Source organism: Hesperophylax consimilis, chromosome 17, assembly GCF_061612785.1.
Source record: "Hesperophylax consimilis isolate HC1 chromosome 17, BYU_Hcon_1.0, whole genome shotgun sequence".
Taxonomy (NCBI): Eukaryota; Metazoa; Arthropoda; class Insecta; order Trichoptera; family Limnephilidae; genus Hesperophylax; species Hesperophylax consimilis.
In genome coordinates, this window is record NC_142852.1 from 34,835,464 (window position 1) to 34,856,762 (window position 21,299).

Below are 21,299 nucleotides of genomic sequence, written 5' to 3' on the forward strand. Positions count from 1 at the left end.
TTACTAACCAAAAACATCATATTCCATTCGAGGCTCTGAAGGACATTACTAACCAAATACATCATATTCCATTCGAGGCTCTGAAGGACATTACTAACCAAAAACATCATATTCCATTAGAGGCTCTGAAGGACATTACTAACCAAAAACATCATATTCCATTCGAGGCTCTGAAGGACATTACTAACCAAAAACATCATATTCCATTAGAGGCTCTGAAGGACATTACTAACCAAAAACATCATATTCCATTCGAGGCTCTGAAGGACATTACTAACCAAAAACATCATATTCCATTAGAGGCTCTGAAGGACATTACTAACCAAAAACATCATATTCCATTAGAGGCTCTGAAGGACATTACTAACCAAAAACATCATATTCCATTCGAGGCTCTGAAGGACATTACTAACCAAAAACATCATATTCCATTCGAGGCTCTGAAGGACATTACTAACCAAAAACATCATATTCCATTCGAGGCTCTGAAGGACATTACTAACCAAAAACATCATATTACATTAGAGGCTCTGAAGGACATTACTAACCAAAAACATCATATTCCATTCGAGGCTCTGAAGGACATTACTAACCAAAAACATCATATTCCATTAGAGGCTCTGAAGGACATTACTAACCAAAAACATCATATTCCATTCGAGGCTCTGAAGGACATTACTAACCAAAAACATCATATTCCATTCGAGGCTCTGAAGGACATTACTAACCAAAAACATCATATTCCATTCGAGGCTCTGAAGGACATTACTAACCAAAAACAACATATTCCATTCGAGGCTCTGAAGGACATTACTAACCAAAAACATCATATTCCATTCGAGGCTCTGAAGGACATTACTAGCCACAAACGTCATATTCCATTAGAGGCTCTGAAGGACATTACTAGCCACAAACGTCATATTCGATTAGAGGCTCTGAAGGACATTACTAGCCACAAACGTCATATTCCATTAGAGGCTCTGAAGGACATTACTAGCCACAAACGTCATATTCCATTAGAGGCTCTGAAGGACATTACTAGCCAAAAACATCATATTCCATTCGAGGCTCTGAAGGACATTACTAGCCACAAACATCATATTCCATTAGAGGCTCTGAAGGACATTACTAGCCACAAACGTCATATTCGATTAGAGGCTCTGAAGGACATTACTAGCCACAAACGTCATATGGTATAGTGGAGTATACCAGAACGTTCGAAGTCTGAATAATAAAATTATCGACTTCATGACAAACGTAATGTGCCAGAAACCACTTCTGATTGCTCTTACTGAAACTTGGCTAACTTCAAGCACCTTTTCGTCGGAGCTATTTAAAAACCTATACCACGTCTACAGGAAGGATAGAGGCAGTCGCGGAGGAGGGACTCTCCTAGCCCTCCGAGCTGACAGCCACTCACACGCGGAAAGAATGGACTGCATAGAAACCCAAGGTGAAGACTTGTGGGTGAAAGTATCGTATAGAAATGTCATCATTTATATATGTGTTGTATATTTTCCTCCAAATACAACATCTGAACAGTATCAATTATTTTACGACAAAACTATAAGTGAAAGTGTAAAGTTACAATCAAAAAATATTATTATTTTCGGTGATTTTAACTTTCCCTCAGGGAAAAACCCAATTGACGTTTTCGATTACTTTTGTTCTTTTTATAATTTAACACAATTCAACACTGTTTATAACATAAATGCACACATGTTAGACCTAGTATTAAGTAATGTAAATTCTAAAAATGCTGTTATCTGCCGCCATAACTCCCCATTAGTCAGAGAGGATATTCATCACCCTTCACTTTCATTCACATTCGATTACACAACTCAATCACATATACAAACAGACACATTGCCTCCAGACATAAACATGGGTTGGATTTTCCACGAAAGCTCAGATAACACACTTAAGAATGCCTTAGAACAACATCACTGGAATCATTACGATTGCCTTGACGTAAATCTAGCTGTCGAAATGTTTTATGAACAGCTCAATAATATTTTCAACATTTGTTTTAAGAAAAGATCTACACGTATGCTCAAAGATGTTAGACAATATCCGAAATGGTTTAATGGGGAAATCATTCACCTCATACGAGAAAAACTAAAATGCACTATCTTTGGAAAAAAAAAAAATCCGAACATGCCTTAGCTAACTTTAAAACTTTGCGAAAATCAATCAAACGGTTAATTGGTCAGGCCTACACTGACTTTACACGTGAGGCCGAGAACAGTATAATAACAGACCCAACTCGATTTTGGTCTTACACTAACGATAAACGCCGCGGCTGTGACAAACTTAACCACATGGACTACAAAGACAATAAATATGATGGATCGTCTGAGATCGCCGCAGGTTTCGCACACTATTTTCAATCAGTATTTAGCGACAATATACCCAAACTTGACATATCCTCTATAGCTTCATCGTCATTTAACTCTTTACCTGTACAAATTCATGAAATTAACGATGACGATATTATTACAGCTTTCCATAAACTAAAACCTAAATACTCCGTCGGCCCAGACTGTATTCCACCTATAATCCTCAAAAGATATGCAAGTTATTTTGTTCAACCTCTAAAACATATTTTTAACCTATCACTTCGCAAAAATATCTTTCCGGAAATGTGGAAACTAACGAAAGTAACGCCTATACATAAAAAAGGAAAAAAGTCAGAAATAGATAATTACAGACCTGTAGCTGTGTTGTCAGCACCCGCAAAACTTTTAGAAACCATAATTTATTCACAGATATATAACCAAACAAAACACGCACTCACCGAAAATCAGCACGGATTTCGTCCCACACTGTCACCTTCAACGAATCTTATGAATCTCATTACCTATATTAATAATTCATTTGAAAATTTTGTACCTGTTGATGTGATTTATACAGACTTCGAGAAAGCATTTGATAAAGTCGACCATGATATTTTATTAAAAAAATTAAGTGACATCGGATTCTCTCAGAATTTCCTCGCTTTTATGGCTAGCTACTTACGCAATCGTCGTCAGTATGTCAGTTACGGACACCATATCTCTCACGAATACAAAACTAACTCCGGGATTCCCCAGGGATCGAATCTAGGACCCCTTCTATTTCTCTTATTCATCAATGACATTGGCAACACTATAAACCACTCAAAATATCTCCTTTTTGCTGACGATATAAAACTTTTCAAAGCAATCAAAAGTTACATCGATTCCATTCTTCTGCAGAACGATCTTGATTCTCTTGTCAAATGGTCGGAACTGAACAACTTACCCTTCAGTATTCAGAAATGCAGTGTCGTTACATTTACAAGGTCCAAAGATACATTCCTGTTCCCCTACCACATTAATAAACATGAATTAACACGTAAAAATGAGATTCGAGACCTTGGCGTAATTTTTGAAGCAAATCTCTCTTTCAAATCCCATATATCTGATATTGTCTCCCGTTCCAACAAAATGCTTGGATTTGTTCTTCGTAATTCAAGATCATTTACCAACGGAATCGCAATCCGAAGAACGTATGAAGCACTTGTTCGCAGTATCTTGGAATATAGCTCCATTATTTGGGCCCCTTCTGAGCAAAACCATATTCTCGAAATAGAAAAAGTACAAAAGAGATTCATGCGTTACCTATATATGAGGGAATATATGTACTACCCTTTCCTGTATCCATCCTTATTCTTAGCAGGAATGCTCGATCTTAATACATTAGAAGCCCGCCGAAAAATATTTTTAGGAAAACATTTTTTTAAGATAATCTCTGGAACTATACATAATCCATCTATTTTGAAAGAGATTAACTTATATGTCCCAGACAAGTATACTCGTGGAAGGTCCCATACCCTTTTTTATGCTCCAAAAGCGAGGACTTCTGCCTATCAGAACGCCCCAGTCAACAGAGCGACTGAACTGCTCAACGAGTCTGCATTGACCATCGACATTTTTAACGTAACCTACAGGCAGTTTAACAATTATCTTTTGACGTATGTCACAAAGTAGTGAAACTGACCTTTTTATGTGTTTTGCTATACTTTTTGTCTAATTTGTAATCTTCTCCATAATGTATTGGTGAATAACCGTTTTACGGAGAACATGAAAAATAAATAAATAAATAAATATTCCATTAGAGGCTCTGAGGGACATTACTAACCACAAACATCATATTCCATTAGAGGCTCTGAAGGACACTACTAGCCACAAACATTATATTCCATTAGAGGCTCTGAAGGACATTACTAGCCACAAACATCATATTCCATTAGAGGCTCTGAAGGACACTACTAGCCACAAACATCATATTCCGTCAGAGCCTCTGAAGGAAATTACTAGCCACAAACATCATATTCCATTAGAGGTTGTGAAGGATATTACTAGCCAAAAACATCATTTTCCATTAGAGGCTCTGAAGGACATTACTAGCCAAAAACATCATATTCCATTCGAGGCTCTGAAGGACATTACTAGCCAAAAACATCATATTCCATTCGAGGCTCTGAAGGACATTACTAGCCACAAACATCATATTCCATTAGAGGCTCTGAAGGACATTACTAGCCACAAACGTCATATTCCGTCAGAGCCTCTGAAGGAAATTACTAGCCACAAACATCATATTCCATTAGAGGCTCTGAAGGACACTACTAGCCACAAACATTATATTCCATTAGAGGCTCTGAAGGACATTACTAGCCACAAACATCATATTCCATTAGAGGCTCTGAAGGACATTACTAGCCACAAACGTCATATTCCATTAGTGGCTCTGAAGGACATTAATAACCAAAAACATCATATTCCATTCGAGGCTCTGAAGGACATTACTAGCCACAAACATCATATTCCATTAGAGGCTCTGAAGGACATTACTAGCCACAAACGTCATATTCGATTAGAGGCTCTGAAGGACATTACTAACCAAAAACATCATATTCCATTAGAGGCTCTGAAGGACATTACTAGCCACAAACGTCATATTCCATTAGTGGCTCTGAAGGACATTAATAACCAAAAACATCATATTCCATTCGAGGCTCTGAAGGACATTACTAGCCACAAACATCATATTCCATTAGAGGCTCTGAAGGACATTACTAGCCACAAACGTCATATTCGATTAGAGGCTCTGAAGGACATTACTAACCAAAAACATCATATTCCATTCGAGGCTCTGAAGGACACTTCTAGCCACAAACATTATATTCCATTAGAGGCTCTGAAGGACATTACTAGCCACAAACATCATATTCCATTAGAGGCTCTGAAGGACATTACTAGCCACAAACGTCATATTCGATTAGAGGCTCTGAAGGACATTACTAGCCACAAACATCATATTCCATTAGAGGCTCTGAAGGACATTACTAGCCACAAACGTCATATTCGATTAGAGGCTCTGAAGGACATTACTAGCCACAAACGTCATATTCCATTAGAGGCTCTGAAGGACATTACTAGCCACAAACATCATATTCCATTAGAGGCTCTGAAGGACACTACTAGCCACAAACATTATATTCCATTAGAGGCTCTGAAGGACATTACTAGCCACAAACATCATATTCCATTAGAGGCTCTGAAGGACACTACTAGCCACAAACATCATATTCCGTCAGAGCCTCTGAAGGAAATTACTAGCCACAAACATCATATTCCATTAGATACTCTGAACGTCAGATCTGACCGACACGTATATTTTTTTTCTTTTTTTATAATACGCAGATATGTGATTTGTTTGTCGTTGAAAAGAAAAAAAATATTCCTCTTAGTTTGTTTCAAAAATACATGGATAAAATCTAAAACATTATCAAAGTGACATTCAATAACAGTTGAAAGTTAAAAAAATATTTACATTTTTTATTATATAAATGGGATAAAAAAATGAAGTCGCTATCTTCTTACTAATCCTCTAACCAAATTATTTTTCAAAATATCGAATTCTTTCAAAATTATTGACGTTTTGAGTCAAAATGTTCCGGTCAATTTTTTCGTTAACATATTCATGTTTAATAATAAAATAATTTTTTTTAGAAACATCAAATTTTCAAATACAAAAATTTCATAGTAATTTTATATAGTTTCTAAAATGATATTTCTTTTTACGAGAACTTAGATAAATTTCACTGTGGCGCAATAATATTTAAAAACCTGAAGGGTTCATAATATTCTTCGGGTAGTGTGATTTCAGTGCAATTAATAATTGCCGATCCCTATTATGGAAAAGTTGCTGAAGTCAAAATAGCGAAAACATCTTTTGGACTTACTGAAAGCGATCTTCCTGCAGAGTCCTTTCTCCCTGGTGTAGTGGTTGTCCTTACAGGTGCATACTGCATTGCGGCACTCCATAGCCAGCGGCATCAGCGGGTCGTGGCACTGCCCCGAGGACACGCAAGGCTCTCCGAATCCTGCAGCTGGCCAACATCTTCCATGGAAGTAGCGAAAATCCTCTTTGCAATCGCAGGTTTCTGCCAAATAACAAATGATAATACAATAAAAATATTCAGTTTTCGTATTTTTTTTATTTTTTTTTTATATTAACTCCACACAGGAGGCCCTGAAGAAAATAATTTCCCTCAGGGCCTATGTCATCTTTGGGGATGCTGTGTGGAGGGTCTTTTTGTGGAGAGGAAGGAGTGAACATGGGTCTTGAAGAGTCCCATGTTGTAGGAGGGAGGAAAAACAGAGGCCGGCAGCTCGTTCTACAGCCGAGCTGTTGAACAGAACGAATCGTAGAAGCGACCCGTTCTCATGTGACAAATGTCAACCGTGTACAAATGTTGGGTGCGCGTTTGGCGTGTATCCCGACTACGCACCGGTGCCGAAGGGATCAATGACGCTAGTTCCTCAGAGCATCTTCAATTGTAATACCGATAGAACAAGGACAGCATACCTACCTGACGCCTGTGCTCTAAATATTGCAGTCCGTTTGTTAAGATTGGGGAATCTATCAAACGGACCGCCCGTTTTTGCACAGAGTCTAGGGTTTTTTTCAGGTATTTAGGGGCTCCGGACCAGAGATGGCTGCCAAATTCGACAGTAGGGCGCACTTGCGATTTGTACAGGGTCAGCAGTTGTGTACTATTAAAGTATCTGCGGGCCCTGTACAGTACGCCCAGCTTCTGAGAGGCCAACTAGTATGTATCTTTGTTCAATCCAAGGAAGCTTGCTATGCATCATGTTTGTAAGCCAGACGCAAGATTCAAGGACTTTAAAGATCAATTAGAACCTATTATAAAATCAGTGGAATTTTTATCTTCACAAATTGAAACATTAAACACCAAAATGTTAGCTCTGAGCAGTAAAACCGCTAACATTGATTGTCTGGAATGCGAATTTATTCATTTGAAGGAAGTTATAAAGGACGTTAATATGAAAATTAACCAACGAGAACAATACGATAGACTACGTAATGTTGAAATTTACGGAGTTCCGATGGCAAGAAGTGAAAATATCCAGGATATTATAATGAATATATCCCAGAAAGTTGGGTACCAACTACAAAAAGAGGACATTGACTTTATTCATAGAGTGCGACCATGTTATGGCAAACGGCATCTTCTAAAATGACATCCACACCCACATCTACATCAAATATAATCATCCGTCTTCTTCGGCAAGATTGCAAGGAAGCTTTGTTTGTAGCTGCACGTCGCCACCAGACTTTGACTTCAGCAGATATCGGCCTTCCAGGAGTAGCAAGCCGTATATTCCTCAATGCTCATCTCACGCCTTCTAACTATTTACTAACGAAGAAAGCCAGGGAATTTAAAAGTGAAAAAAATTATAAATACCTTTGGACAAAAAACTGTTATATATTTATGAGAAAAAATGACTGTTCTCCGGTTATTCGAATTTCCTTTGAGGCAGATATAAACAAAATAGCATGACTCCTTTCAAATACTCCAATGATTTTTCTTTTCATTTCTATTCGCATTTAGCATTTTTATGTAGCATACACAATTTAAAAGTATTCTTTAATCTTTTCAATTCCATTAAACAAATTACTTTTAATCAAGTCATGGCATATTATACGTCTCGTAAGAGCTTAAATTTACATCGCACACTTTTTGTCTACATTAATCGAACACGCATTAGTACTTTACCATACCTTTATTTTTATGAAATTTTGGTGATATCTTATTTTACAATATGGCTTATTTAAGATATTTTCCACTGTACCCTAAAAACTTTTAAAAACAAATTAAAACGATTATTTTTCATTGTTCGCCAATTCTTTCAATTATTTTTTTTACCATTGTCTTTAAATATCTATTTTTTTCCTAACCTGTAACTATAAAAAATATTGTAAATGAAACTTAACTGATTTATCTTATATTCAACTAAAATGTAAAATTTATTCACATGTACAATTGTCTGTTTCCTAAATAAACTAAAATTAAAAGTTAATAAAAATACCGTATTAGTTATAAAACGAAATCTTTTTAATCACTTTACTGAGATGTATGAATTCACAACTCTCTAGTGAATACACTTTTGTTTTTATATGTATATGTTCCTTAATACATATTTAGCTTTCCGTAATCCACACAATTCATTTGAATTTACCTTAATTTAATCATAAATCATTATTTATTGTAAACTATGTACCTAACACAACTGTATTATTATTATTAACTTGAGTATAACTCTACGTTATGGTCTCCATTTTTCAATATTCATTCAGATAACATTGAAAAGATTCAACGGAAGTTTCTAAGGTTTATAAATTATAAATTGATTATTCCTATACAAAACATAAATTACAATTACCTCTTGGATAAAATGTCTCTATCGAAACTTTCAGAAAGAAGAATAAGCACAGATTTAATAATGTTACAAAGAATACTACATTTTAAAATTGACTGTCCCGAATTACTTCAATGTATCAATATCCATGTTCCCAAAAAATCATGCCGACATTTCTTACCTTTTTACTTCAATAACACCAGAACACTAGCTTACCAAAATTCTCCGATTCCGAGACTTCACAATCTCGGAAACAAATATTCTGATCTGGGTGATATATTTCATTTGAAAACTAATCAGTATAAATGTTGTATATTCTATCACTTTTATTCTTCTAGACACAAATAGACCTATGTACCCATATAACTTCTCCGCTTCTACTATTTTATTTTGTTAAAGCTTTTAAATTCAATTATATGCGTGAGGATTCATTTTTGCCATTATGTTTACATTCTTCTTTATTGTATTAACTTTTAAGTGTTTACTCTGATACAAAATGCTTGTTTTTTTTTAAAGAAAAGCCCAGTAGGGCGTGTAATTAATAAATAAATAAATAAAAATTACTTGTTACCAATTTTTGAAAAAGCCCATTAGGGCGTTAATAAATAAATAAATAAATATTTATTACAAATGTTTTAAAATGTTCAAAGAACCCCACTCAAATGTTAAGGAAGCCAAAAGCAGTCTTGCAGTCTCAATGTTGTAAACTCCGACTAAGAGTACGTAGCTACTAGAAAATTAATACAGTAATTTTAAAATAGAAATATACTAGATATAAAATGTAAAATTTTATTTAGCAATAAAATGGTTCCATGAAAACTCCTCAAAATGACAATTCAACACACCTTTAAAAGGTGATATTAAGTCATTAAAAGTGATGAAACAAACATTATATAATGTAACCTAGTTTTTGTTTCATCACTTTTCATAAATTTATAACACTTTTTACAGATGTTTTTAATTGACACCAGGCAACGCATAAAACTCTATTGTACTTTTTCTATTTCAAGGAATATGGTGTTGTTAAAAAGGGTCCAATAATGGAGCATATTCTAAGAAACTGCGAACAGGGGCTTTATAATTCCATTAGTAAATGTTCTCGCTAGATAATGTATACTAACTGGTTTCGTTGTGGCACGCGTACCCCGTCACTAGATGTTCACACTGGAAATCGTCTTGACACTTAGAACCGAAATAAGGTGCTCCTGAAAAAAATAATAAATGCAAATTAAATATATTATTATTGGAACATTTTCAAAGTAAGACAATTGTGTTAACTACTCGAGGTAATTTGTTCGCTTTTGGGATAACCTCACACGATCTGTGTGAGGTTATAGTTAAAAACATTAACTAAACGGTGATAGAAAAAATAAAAATTACGCTTCAAATTCAAATATGGAAATCAACCATAGAAGATTAAAAATGTACACTTCTGTGAAACCAAAAGTTGCGACCATAATTTGAGATAAATTTATGAAACTTTTTATTAATTATTTTTGTCTGACGATACAGAATTTCTTCCCTCATGGGACCTTTATGGAATCAAAGAGGAGTGGAGAGGAGAGGAGAGATTAGGCCACCTCCGTGAACTCTTCCCTTGTGGGGCCTTCAGGGAACCAAGGGTGATTGGAGAGGAGAGATGATACCTGGGGAGACATACAGGAGAACCAGAAGACATAGCCACATACCCAATAACAACCCTGGTGAACTTTATTAAAGGGACTGGGTTGTTGTTAAAGGAATGAGGTAAAATGGGAGACAGCACAATGGACCTATGGCCTAAGTGCTCACGGGAACTACATGTAAATCATCTCTGCTCTATACATAAATAAGATACAACAGTAATGTTCATTACACTATTTTTTGGTTATACGCACAAACATAATCCATGGATAATTTTACACACGATTTCACATATGTGAGAACAATCTAGTTAATTTTATACACAGTTAATAAACAAATAGGTAGGTACTACAAATAGGTACCACAAATCTACTCCGACAAAGATACATTTATTTTCATAAATCTAAATAAAGATTAAAATATAAAACAAATGAAAATACATAATTTGATTACAAATAGTAGAACAAAAGAGACACAAATAGAAACGCAAGTAATACATGATATAATCAACGAAACAAATTTTTTAGAATAGCATTTTTTTGGGAATGGGACGTTTCTACGCCGCTGGTTCTTCGCCGCCAGTTCATCGCCGCCGTTTCTACGCCGCACAGTGGGCTGAAAATCGCCTTTCATAGACATAGAGACTTGAATTTTCAAGGGTAATTTTTTTTGCTAGAAATGGATTCTGCTGATCATTACTATGTTATAAAATGTCGTACAAAGCAATTGCGTGTACAAATGAAGGAGTTATAATTTTTTTAAGAAAAATTTGTATGGCGCTGACATTAAAAATGAGGCTATCTCTGGAATCATAAGGTTGGCCGTTCTATCTTTACACACAGATAATACTACTATTTATTTGTATTTTTTTGGCATACTTCATATTGTGGCGCAAGGTGCGATTTTTTTTTTTAACATATACACAAAATTTATCAGGTTCCTATTTTTATAATTTTGTGATAATCTACTGTTACCAGCTCTGTACCGTTTATGTTAAGTATGTTATGTTTATGTTATGTTATGTTTATGTTATGTTATGCTTATGTTATGTTATGTTTATGTTATGTTATATTTATGTTATGTTATGTTTGGTTTATTTATGTTACGTTATGTTATGTTATGATGTTTTATCAATGTTGTTTTGTCAATCATGTCAATTTTATCCTGTAATTTGTTGTATTTATTAATAAGAAAAATGTTGTAATATATGGCCAAGATCACTCTTAATGGGCGAAAGCCAATATAAAGAATAAAAAAAAAATTAAACTTTATTGTTTAAACACATACCTACATACAGTCATAGAAAATAAAGTAGACAATACAAAAATTATCGAATCATTTAAAAAGTAGCATTAACATTTATTTTAATTTAAAAGAATAAAAGAATTTCCGAATGGAAATTTTGTACATGCATGTTACAATCGCCGGGATTATCGTAATGACCCATTGACAAAGCAGGTAAGCATGACAAAGCAGGTAATCAGAAGTTTTAATCCGGGTTATCTTAATGATGTTATGGTTAGGTTAGGTTAGGTTTTAACAATAAAGTTTAATTGTAATTGTTAATTTAATTTGAATGCGGCGTAGAATCGGCTGGCGTAGAAACGGCCAGTGCAGAACCGTCCCGGCGTAGAAACGTCCTAGACCCCATTTTTTTCTAAATGCTTATAAATTATCGACAAAAATGTCTACTTCATCACACTCTATATTATTATACAGTGGACACATTTGGGTCAGACGGCTAAAATTATTTGATGACTCCACTCTTATTCTCCGTTGGAGGTGATTAAAAGGTTAATTTACTTTTTTAAATATGCGATTGTAACGTTGACACCAAAGTACAGAATTTCATAAAAAACCTGTATTGGTTCCAAACAGCAGAAATAAGACATGGGAATGAGAGATCTAATGCAATTACCATTCAGCGTGGAGTACGACAAGGCTGTATCCTGTCGCCACTATTGTTTAATCTCTATTCCAACTATGTCTTTAAAAGAGCCCTAAGTAATACTGAGAAGGGTCTTAAGATCAACGGAGTTGTCATTAATAACATAAGATACGCAGATGATACTGTATTACTAGCTGACTGTATCGATGACCTCCAAGACCTATTAAATCTTGTTAATAATGCTGGTGAGCAACTGGGCCTAACAATCAACGTCAATAAAACAAAATGGATTACATTTGGATGACTAGATCACTCTGAATCAGTTAATATTGAAAGGCAAGATAGAGGGTCGCAGAGGGCCTGGTAGGAGACAAATGTCTTGGCTGCGAAATATACGAGAGTGGACCGGCATTAGAAGTGTGGAGGAGCTATTCCGGGCAGCGCAAGACAAAGAGACATTCTCTAGAGTGATCGCCAACGTCGGGGGGACCTGATACGGCACATAAAGAAGAAGAAGACATATGCGAGACTTCTTGTATTGTACACACAAACGACACATTCAAGACAGTGAATTGAATTAAACAGAATTCAATATTACATAAAATTGAATATATTCTGAGTGTAAAAAGGAGTGCAAGGAGAATATATGAACCAAATCTGAATGTCAACAAAAGGCACGACCTAGTGAATCAGATACTTGAGTCGAGCTCTTCAAGAGTTATAATAACAGAAGAATATGTATGAATGTGAATGAGGCAAGGAGTGTGTGCCAAGACCGAACTGTTAGTTAAATTATTATAAGAAATATCAGTACAAATTGAAAATATCTCCCGGGGAAAAATTAATTCCGCCGACGGGAAATGAACCCGTACCTTCTGATGTCCTGTCGTACAGCAGTATAAATATAATAAGCAGTAATTGTTGATTGAAGTACTAGTACATATTGTTGGAAATAAGACGACGTAGCTCAGTGGTTCAGAGCACCTAACCGGACATCAGAAGGTGCGGGTTTAATTCCCGTTGACGGCATTTATTTTTATTCGGGAGATATCTTCAATTTGCACTGATATTTCAGGCGACCAATTATTGCTTATAATAATGTGTTATCCTTTGTGCTATGCATAAAACCTTTTCTTATAAACATTATTTTATCATTTAAAAAATAAGAATTGATAACAATTATTTTTATAAGCAATAATTTTTAGCCTGAAACACTCATCCACATTGAAAAATCTCCTGATAAAAGATACATGACGCCAACGGGACTTGAACCCGTGTCCTTTCGATTTCCGGTCGACAGCTCTGACCACTGAGTTATGGCGGCTTATCTCTTATCCGCGAAATAATTCAATATATACTAGTGTTTCATTCAACAATTACTGCTTGTAACATTTTTTCACCTGAAAACAACCAACTTTATTTTATATGAGAAAGGCATTGTAAGTGCTAACTCTCTCACTAGATGGCGTCGAGACAAATTGTCTACATTTTTTGGTGTAAATACTAGAACTTGTCAAATATTAATTATAATTTTTTTGGTAAACTAATGTTTAAACAAGATTTTTTTATGCATAGCACAAAGGTTATTAATTAAATAATTGTTTAATTAAATAAGAATTGAGAGTTTGTTCTTAAATAATGTTTATAAATGGTACTTTAGTGTGAAGATTGACCAGAAACAAGAAGTTGTTTCTATCAGATCATGAATAATTTCATGCATAAGCCTATTAAATCAGCATATTGTCTTAATTTTTCTATTATATCTAAGAATTAGTAAAATATTTAGTCGATTATAACAAAAATACTAGAAGAAGGAGAAAAATTAAGAAGAAAGAGAAAGAAAAAACAAAAACATTGACAAGAAATGGAAAAAAGAAGACAAAAATATTGAAAAAGGAAACATTTTGTTTAAAGTCACTTTATTGATATTTTAAAGTCTATCGGTTTCGGTACCTCCGTACCATCATCAGGACTGTAAAATACTAACAAATACAGAATCTTCTTCTTCTTTATGTGCCGTATCAGGTCCCCCCGACGTTGAATGAAAATGTCTCTTTGTCTTGCGCTGCCCGGAATAGCTCCTCCACACTTCTAATGCCGGTCCACTCTCGTATATTTCGCAGCCAAGACATTTGTCTCCTACCAGGACCTCTGCGACCCTCTATCTTGCCTTTCAATATTAACTGGAGCAAGTGATACTTCTCCCCTCGAAGTACATGACCCAGATATGAAATTTTAATACAGAATAATACACTTATATATAAACCAATAGTTAAGGGAGAAAGAGATAGAAAAACAGAGAGAGACAGTGCCAGTTGCTGGAGGGAAGTGGGGGTGGGGAGTTTGGGATAACGGGAAACATACTTATTATAGGGCTGAATTTTAAATTTAATTTGATTATTGATGATTTCAGCCTTTGAATTGACTGATTTTTTTTATTTCCAACGCTTCCAAATTGTTAAGTCGTAAACCTATCTCATTTTTGTGTAGGACTTTAATACCCGTGTCACGGTTAAAAGTGTGATCTTTATTAATTAATTGTTCTGCAAATGAACTGGTCAGACATCTTAGGTGTTCTTTTATTCTAGTTTCTACATTGCGTGATGTTTGTCCTATGTAGAATGCTGGGCAATCATTACAACTAATTTTATTTACGCCCGAGTGGCTAAGAACATCTTCTGTGTACAATAAAGTGACTATAAACAAAGTGTTTCCTTTTTTATTATTTAAAATGTCAAGTCACAATGTGTTTGCTTCTTTTGAAAAATCAAAAATATTGAGATAAAAAAATCAACCCTTAATTTGCTTATATTTATGTCAGCGTAATTGAGAACCAAATGTTGAAACAATACATTGTCGTCGACTACGAGTCTATCTGTTTCAGCTCAATCCGATGTCGTTAAATGGGTTAATTTCCGTTTACAATATTTAAATTATTTCAAATAGATGTATATAAAAAGACAAGTGATTTAGCTTACCCTCGATGCAGCCATTTCTCTGGTTATTTATCTGCATACCCGGTGGGCACACGCAATCCTCCTGTTCACAGGTCCCGCCTTCCAGACCGACACAGTCATTGTTCGTCTCGCACCACCATACCGCTGCAAACAACACAACACAATTATTATAAAGTTCAAATCATGCCAAACAGTGTGGTACAACAATAGTACAAAACAGTCTGTTGAGAAAGCCCGTGCAGTGAACACGAATACTCCCTCAGTATGTATAATACCGAATTCACTACGGAAATTTGGGAAGTGATTACCACAATATCTAGACAATAATATTTGAGACAACAATCTTTTTAACCCTTAGGATCTGACGAACTACAATAGCAGTTCAATGACATTCATGACTACCTTCAGATGCACTGCAATGTACAGTGCGTAGAACTAGGTTTCATTTCGCATTTTAATACTGTCTATGAAAATTTCTAAGTAAAACGTTGAATTTGTTGATTCCTGTCAATTATTTAAAATATAATTTTAAATATATATTTTTTTAATTCCTTTATTTTTCCCAATTTTGACATTAATTACATCCAATATTATATAAATCAATACGAATAATGGGAACCCACTAAGGCGCAGCCTGTGCGTGGGTAATATATTTAAGTTATTATATTATTGTACCTAGAAATAAACAAACTACGGGCATATAAAATAAAAACAAGATTACATTTTGTCTAAGCAGCTTTTATAAAAAGTGTTTACAATAGTGTATAGTGAAGTTATAAGTGTTTAGTGTAATATATGTTATATATTTTATTATATATAAATTTTCAACTGCTGTATCGAAAAGCCATAATTTTAATTGTTTTAAATATTGAGGAAGTTTAGTAATCACTTGAATATTTTTGGGTAAAAGATTGAAAGTACGAGGTCCAATGAAACTGCAGTGTGTTTGCATTTGTTTTGTGTTCGTTTGGGGAGTATAAAATACATTATTTATTTTATTTTTTATTTATTTTTATTTAAGTACATAAAACAGGCATGGTGCCCAAAAATTTAAATACATGGATGTTTGAATACATAATAATAACAAAATGATAATAACAAAAATGTCGCTATACCAAATTCCTGTAATATTCAAAAATCTGTTAGCGAAAAAATAAGAAAATACACAGATTTAGGAAATGAAATAAAAAGAATTTGGCATTCTCAGACTATAAAAATATTACCATTCGTTATTTCGGCTACTGGCATTATACCTAGCTCTCTCATTCAAAATTTAGGCGTATTAGATCTTTCAAAAAATTATATACAGGGTGTCCGGAAACTCGTAGTACAAGCGGGAAACTGGTGAATCTACATCACATTTGGAGTCGATTTTGTAGTATATTTTTTTTTTATTTGAGCTTTCGTTATCGAGTAAATTGAGTTTGAAGTTGATTTTTTTTTTTTTTTTTTTTTTTTTTTTTAATCAAATTCTTATAAATTATTACTGAAGATCAAAGTACCCAACTAATTAAAACTATTTGAAAGTAAAACAAATGAAGAAACTCGGATTTGAAGCATTATTTTGAAATCACCCTTCATTTAACCCGGTGTAATCATAAAATATTTCTGCTCTGCAGGGTTAAAACATCTGTTATTCAACCCTAAACACCAGAAAAAAATTTAACCCTAAAATAGCCGAAAAATATATTTTTTTGGTTTTTTTTTTTTTTTTTTTGAAAATGCTCAAATCAAAAAACTTTATGTTTTTTTGGGTTCCCCATGTGGTGTAGATTCTCCAGTTTCCCGCTTGTACTACGAGTTTCCGGACACCGTGTATAAAGATGCAAAAGTCGGTCATTTTGAATACATGTAGGATAACAAAAGATTTTTTAAATATTTATGTTGATGGATCAGTAGGATTTATAGGCCCTGTTAGAAGTTCTACCGAGCCGAACCTTCTGATATGAAAATATCTGGAGTCGGTGAATTATTTTCCCATTTGATCTCTGGTGAGTTGACGTGTTGTTCTTGTATTGTTTTGTATTTATTTTGCTTATATAATGCACTTACATAGTGTTGATTGACTAGATGATCATTTGTGGAAAAGTGTGTGGAAGGGTTTAGTTTTTCCTATGGGGAAGACTTAACCCGGACAACAAAATCGGAAGCATAAAAAATAAGTAACAAAAGGAAAATGTAAGTAATATTAATATGTAAGCTAAATATGCAAGTAAATAACAAATAAGAATGGGTAAAAGGTAAATACAAATATGTTCATAAACGATTTGTTATTGTCACACCTGTACTGGTGAGACACTGATTAGGTAGGTACAATGTTGCTTCTCTTTAAATAAAGGGCTTCATTACAATATCAGCTTAATATGATTAAAGGTAATACATTTTTTGAAGTGTTTAAATTGGTCATTAAAAATGTCTATTTCATTATTAAAGCCATGTATAATGTTATAATTTCTTAATGTTCGCGGTACAGGGGAAAAATATCCTGTATTTGTGTGGTAGGCTTTAATATAGAAAATGTCTTTCATCCTCCTTGTTGATTTTCTTGATGGTATATTGATGTTAATTTGGGATAAAATGTTTGGTGTATCAACTGATGCATGTATAATTTTGTGTAGGAGCAGTACGTCAGAAAGTTTACGTCTGACCGTCAGTGAGTGTAGTTTGTAGTGTAAAATTCGGTCATTATATGTTCCAAATTGACCAGATAAACCTTCACGATAAGCAATTACACGGGTTAGTTTCCTTTGTATGGATTCAATCCTATAATTATGAATCTCGTAATTGGGAGACCAAATTGTTGATGCGTATTCGAGAATACTTCGCACAATTGATTTATATAATGATTTAGTATTTCTAAAGTTGATTCTGTTTTCGTTTATATTGAATTTATTTTTGTTTTTAAAGATGTATTTCATAGTTTGCAAAATAAATAGTTTACGGAGACAGAATAGCTTAGATTCTTTGTATAACTCATCTGTTGGAAATGTTCTTTTGCGATTATGCATAATTTTGATAATATGTATTATATTTGGCTTTGAGATATTTACAAAATATCACCCAGCTTACAAGAGTTAAAATGATTTACCTGCACCAACAGGAAATTTAAACAGAATTTATAAATGCTTGTAAGTTACTTACGCAAACCCGTGAAAAATTACGGGATAGTCTTATATCTCGACAGCCAGTACCAGTTTTTTAAAGTGCGATTAATTTGATTTTCTCTTGTAGTTCTAATTTTGAAAATTTCACATAAATTGAAAGGAAATTTGAGTTTATTAAACCAGATAGAAAAATCACGGGATATTGTAATTATTGTATTATTTTGAAGCTGAAAAATTTCATAAACAGCGTATCAGAACAATAATGCAGAATTACTAATATTTTTTTGTGTTTTTAGGAAGTATGTTCTAGAGAGATGGGAAGGCTGACAGAGATATTGAAACAAGGGGAAATGCAGGTAACTCCATTCATGGAGGACTGAATGCAGTTGGTATCAGCATAATATGCAGCAGTCCACAATGGAGTGCTGGTACCTACCCTGATGTATGTAAGTGAGGCATACAATTGGAAGAGGAAGGATAAAAGTAGACTCAATGATGTGGAAATGAGATCCTTGAGTCGTATGTGTGGTAAAATCATGCATGATCTTGTTAAAAATGCTGAGATGAATGGAGAAAACGGTTCCATGAAAACTCAACACAGTAACAATTCAACACACTTTTAACAAAGTGATATAAAGTCATTAGTAACGATGATAAAAAATATTTAAACCTAACCTAACCTACTTAACCCAGTTAATAAAGTTTTTGTTTCATCACTTTCCATGACTTTATATAACTTTTTAAAGATGAGATGAATTATCATTTTGATGATTTATCCGGTCACCGGAGAAAACAATGCAAAACTGATGTAAGCATAATATGCAAGATTAAGAAAGGGACGCTTAGATGGTTTGGGCATGTAGAGTGAATGAACTAAGATTATAAGAAGTAAGAGATGACACGATCAAATGAACCAAATACTTAAATAACAGAAGAGGTGTATGAATGTAAATAAGGCAAGGAGTTTTTGTCAAGACCGTGTTATAGGTAGGTACTTTATCGCTTTTTGAATAATTATTTACACGATCAGTTCCGATTTTGAAAATGACACACATTCAGAGTTCATTGGCCCAGATTTCACGGGGACGCACAGACAAGCGAAATTAGTTCATTTATCTTTGAAGATAAAAGTTACTTACCATTCTTCAGCTGTGCATTTGTCACAAAAACCAACGCTGTAAAAATTATCACTTGTTTCAAATCCATTTTTAGAAAAAAAAAATGCAAAATAAATATATTTTTATTTTTGAAACACAATGTTAACTTATAACAAAACTATTTTTAAATTAATTAATTACTAGTAATTTTTTATAAATCACGGCCTTTGAGTACGAGCAATATAACACAATTGGGTATTGTTAAAAAATATATCTTGGCATTTTTCCAGGCAATCCGTTATCACAATTTGCAGGTGTTAAGATAAGGAATTCAACACGATTAGTCCACAGAAAAAAATAATAAATATAATTATTTTTTGCACATAATTCATGTTGTTGAGTGGTTACGATTCTTAGCTATGAATCCGGAGGCCGCTGCTTTAAATTGCGCAAGTACGCGGATAAAAATGAGTATTGCTAATTTATTAAAATTCTCTTCAAATAATTGGTAATTCGGTTAGTAACGGAATTGAGTGGCGTTTCCTGATAAATTTTTAGTCAATTCCAAATATATCGGAACACGTGTTCATCCCCCTGCATTTGTCTTGATAATATACAATGACGAAATGTGAAAATATTAGGATCATTATAAACATGTCTTCCGACATCGTGTTTTACTAAAAGTTTATTGGGATATAATAATAATAATAAAAATATTTTGATGATTTGTATAGCGCCGTTTTCGTGCAAAATCAACTTAAGGGCGCTGTACAAATATATAATACACTTCTACAATGATTTATGTTATTACTAACTGTATATGGAGATAATATACAGTACAATACTTACCTGGTAGGTCACTAGATATTAACACTTAATTAACATCAACTAATTGTTTATTAGCGAAATTTAGATACAGGATTTAGGACATAATTGGATATAACTGGACTTTCTCTCAGGAATGGTATATTTAATTTAAGGGTATGACAGCTTAAAAAGGTAAGTTTTTAGTTTAGACCTGAATTCTGTTGGACTTGTTATGGATCTTAGTTCTGGAGGGAGTTTATTCCAAGCCTTCGGCACAGATACTCAGAAAACGCGATCACCAAACTTAGTATTTGGCTTGCGCTTAGGTTCCATCAGTCTGCCTACAGCTGATGATGTTGCTGATCTAAGAGTTGACTGCCTCAGACCAGTGTTTTCCGGGACGCATAGTTCAGTGATGTAGGGTGGGGCCATTTCATTGATGGATTTAAACACCATCCAGCACAGTTTGTACTGGATTGTTTTTTAGCGAAATATCTTTCAATTTATTCGTTAGAGCTGGCAATCCTGTTTTTAACCGTATTATGATTAATTGAAGCCATATATAATATAATAAGATATAATATAATTCATTTTTTTCCATGTAAATTTAGTTTGATTAATTTGTATTATTTCAAAATGTTAATAAATAAAAAATAGATTTTTTACGGCACATTCCAGAGTGGTGGAAACTTCCAGTATTACCCTGGTTAAATACCACCATTTGGAATCGAAATTTGCCGTGTTTTGTGACAACATCTGAATAGTCAGATTCTTCCCAACCTTCCTATTTTCGAAGCCTTGTGTCTTCGCTACCTTCAGCCCCTCAACAACCCCAATTTGGGATGCCATAGTCTTACTGACTCCAGACGGTGAAGAGCTGTTGGGAGTATTGTTCGTTCTTCACATACAAAGATGCTGATGTAAACTGTAAGGTGTAAGATAAAGAAATGGACGCTCGGGTGGTTTGGTCATGCAAAGCGAAAGAACGGTGGAAGGATTTTAAGGATGTAGCGCGCGGTATTTGGTCCGATGCACGGATCCGAATACTTTCTCCCTCACACGCATAGCGC

The 21,299-nt window shown here is 34.2% G+C and overlaps 1 protein-coding gene across 1 annotated transcript in view; it reads right to left on the reverse strand.

The window, feature by feature from the left end:
- The window catches only part of LOC149416492 (uncharacterized), a 37,365-nt gene extending 17,711 nt beyond the window's left edge, over positions 1–19,654 (reverse strand). Inside the window, exons 1-4 of the mRNA XM_089642170.1 lie at positions 19,465–19,654; positions 15,243–15,365; positions 9,875–9,958; positions 6,272–6,472 (exon numbers count right to left, since the gene is read on the reverse strand). Of these exons, the coding sequence (XP_089498296.1) occupies positions 6,272–6,472; positions 9,875–9,958; positions 15,243–15,365; positions 19,465–19,531 (475 nt within the window). The 5' untranslated portion in view covers positions 19,532–19,654. The remainder of the gene's footprint in view (positions 1–6,271; positions 6,473–9,874; positions 9,959–15,242; positions 15,366–19,464) is intronic.
- Between the last annotated feature and the right edge of the window lie 1,645 nt (positions 19,655–21,299).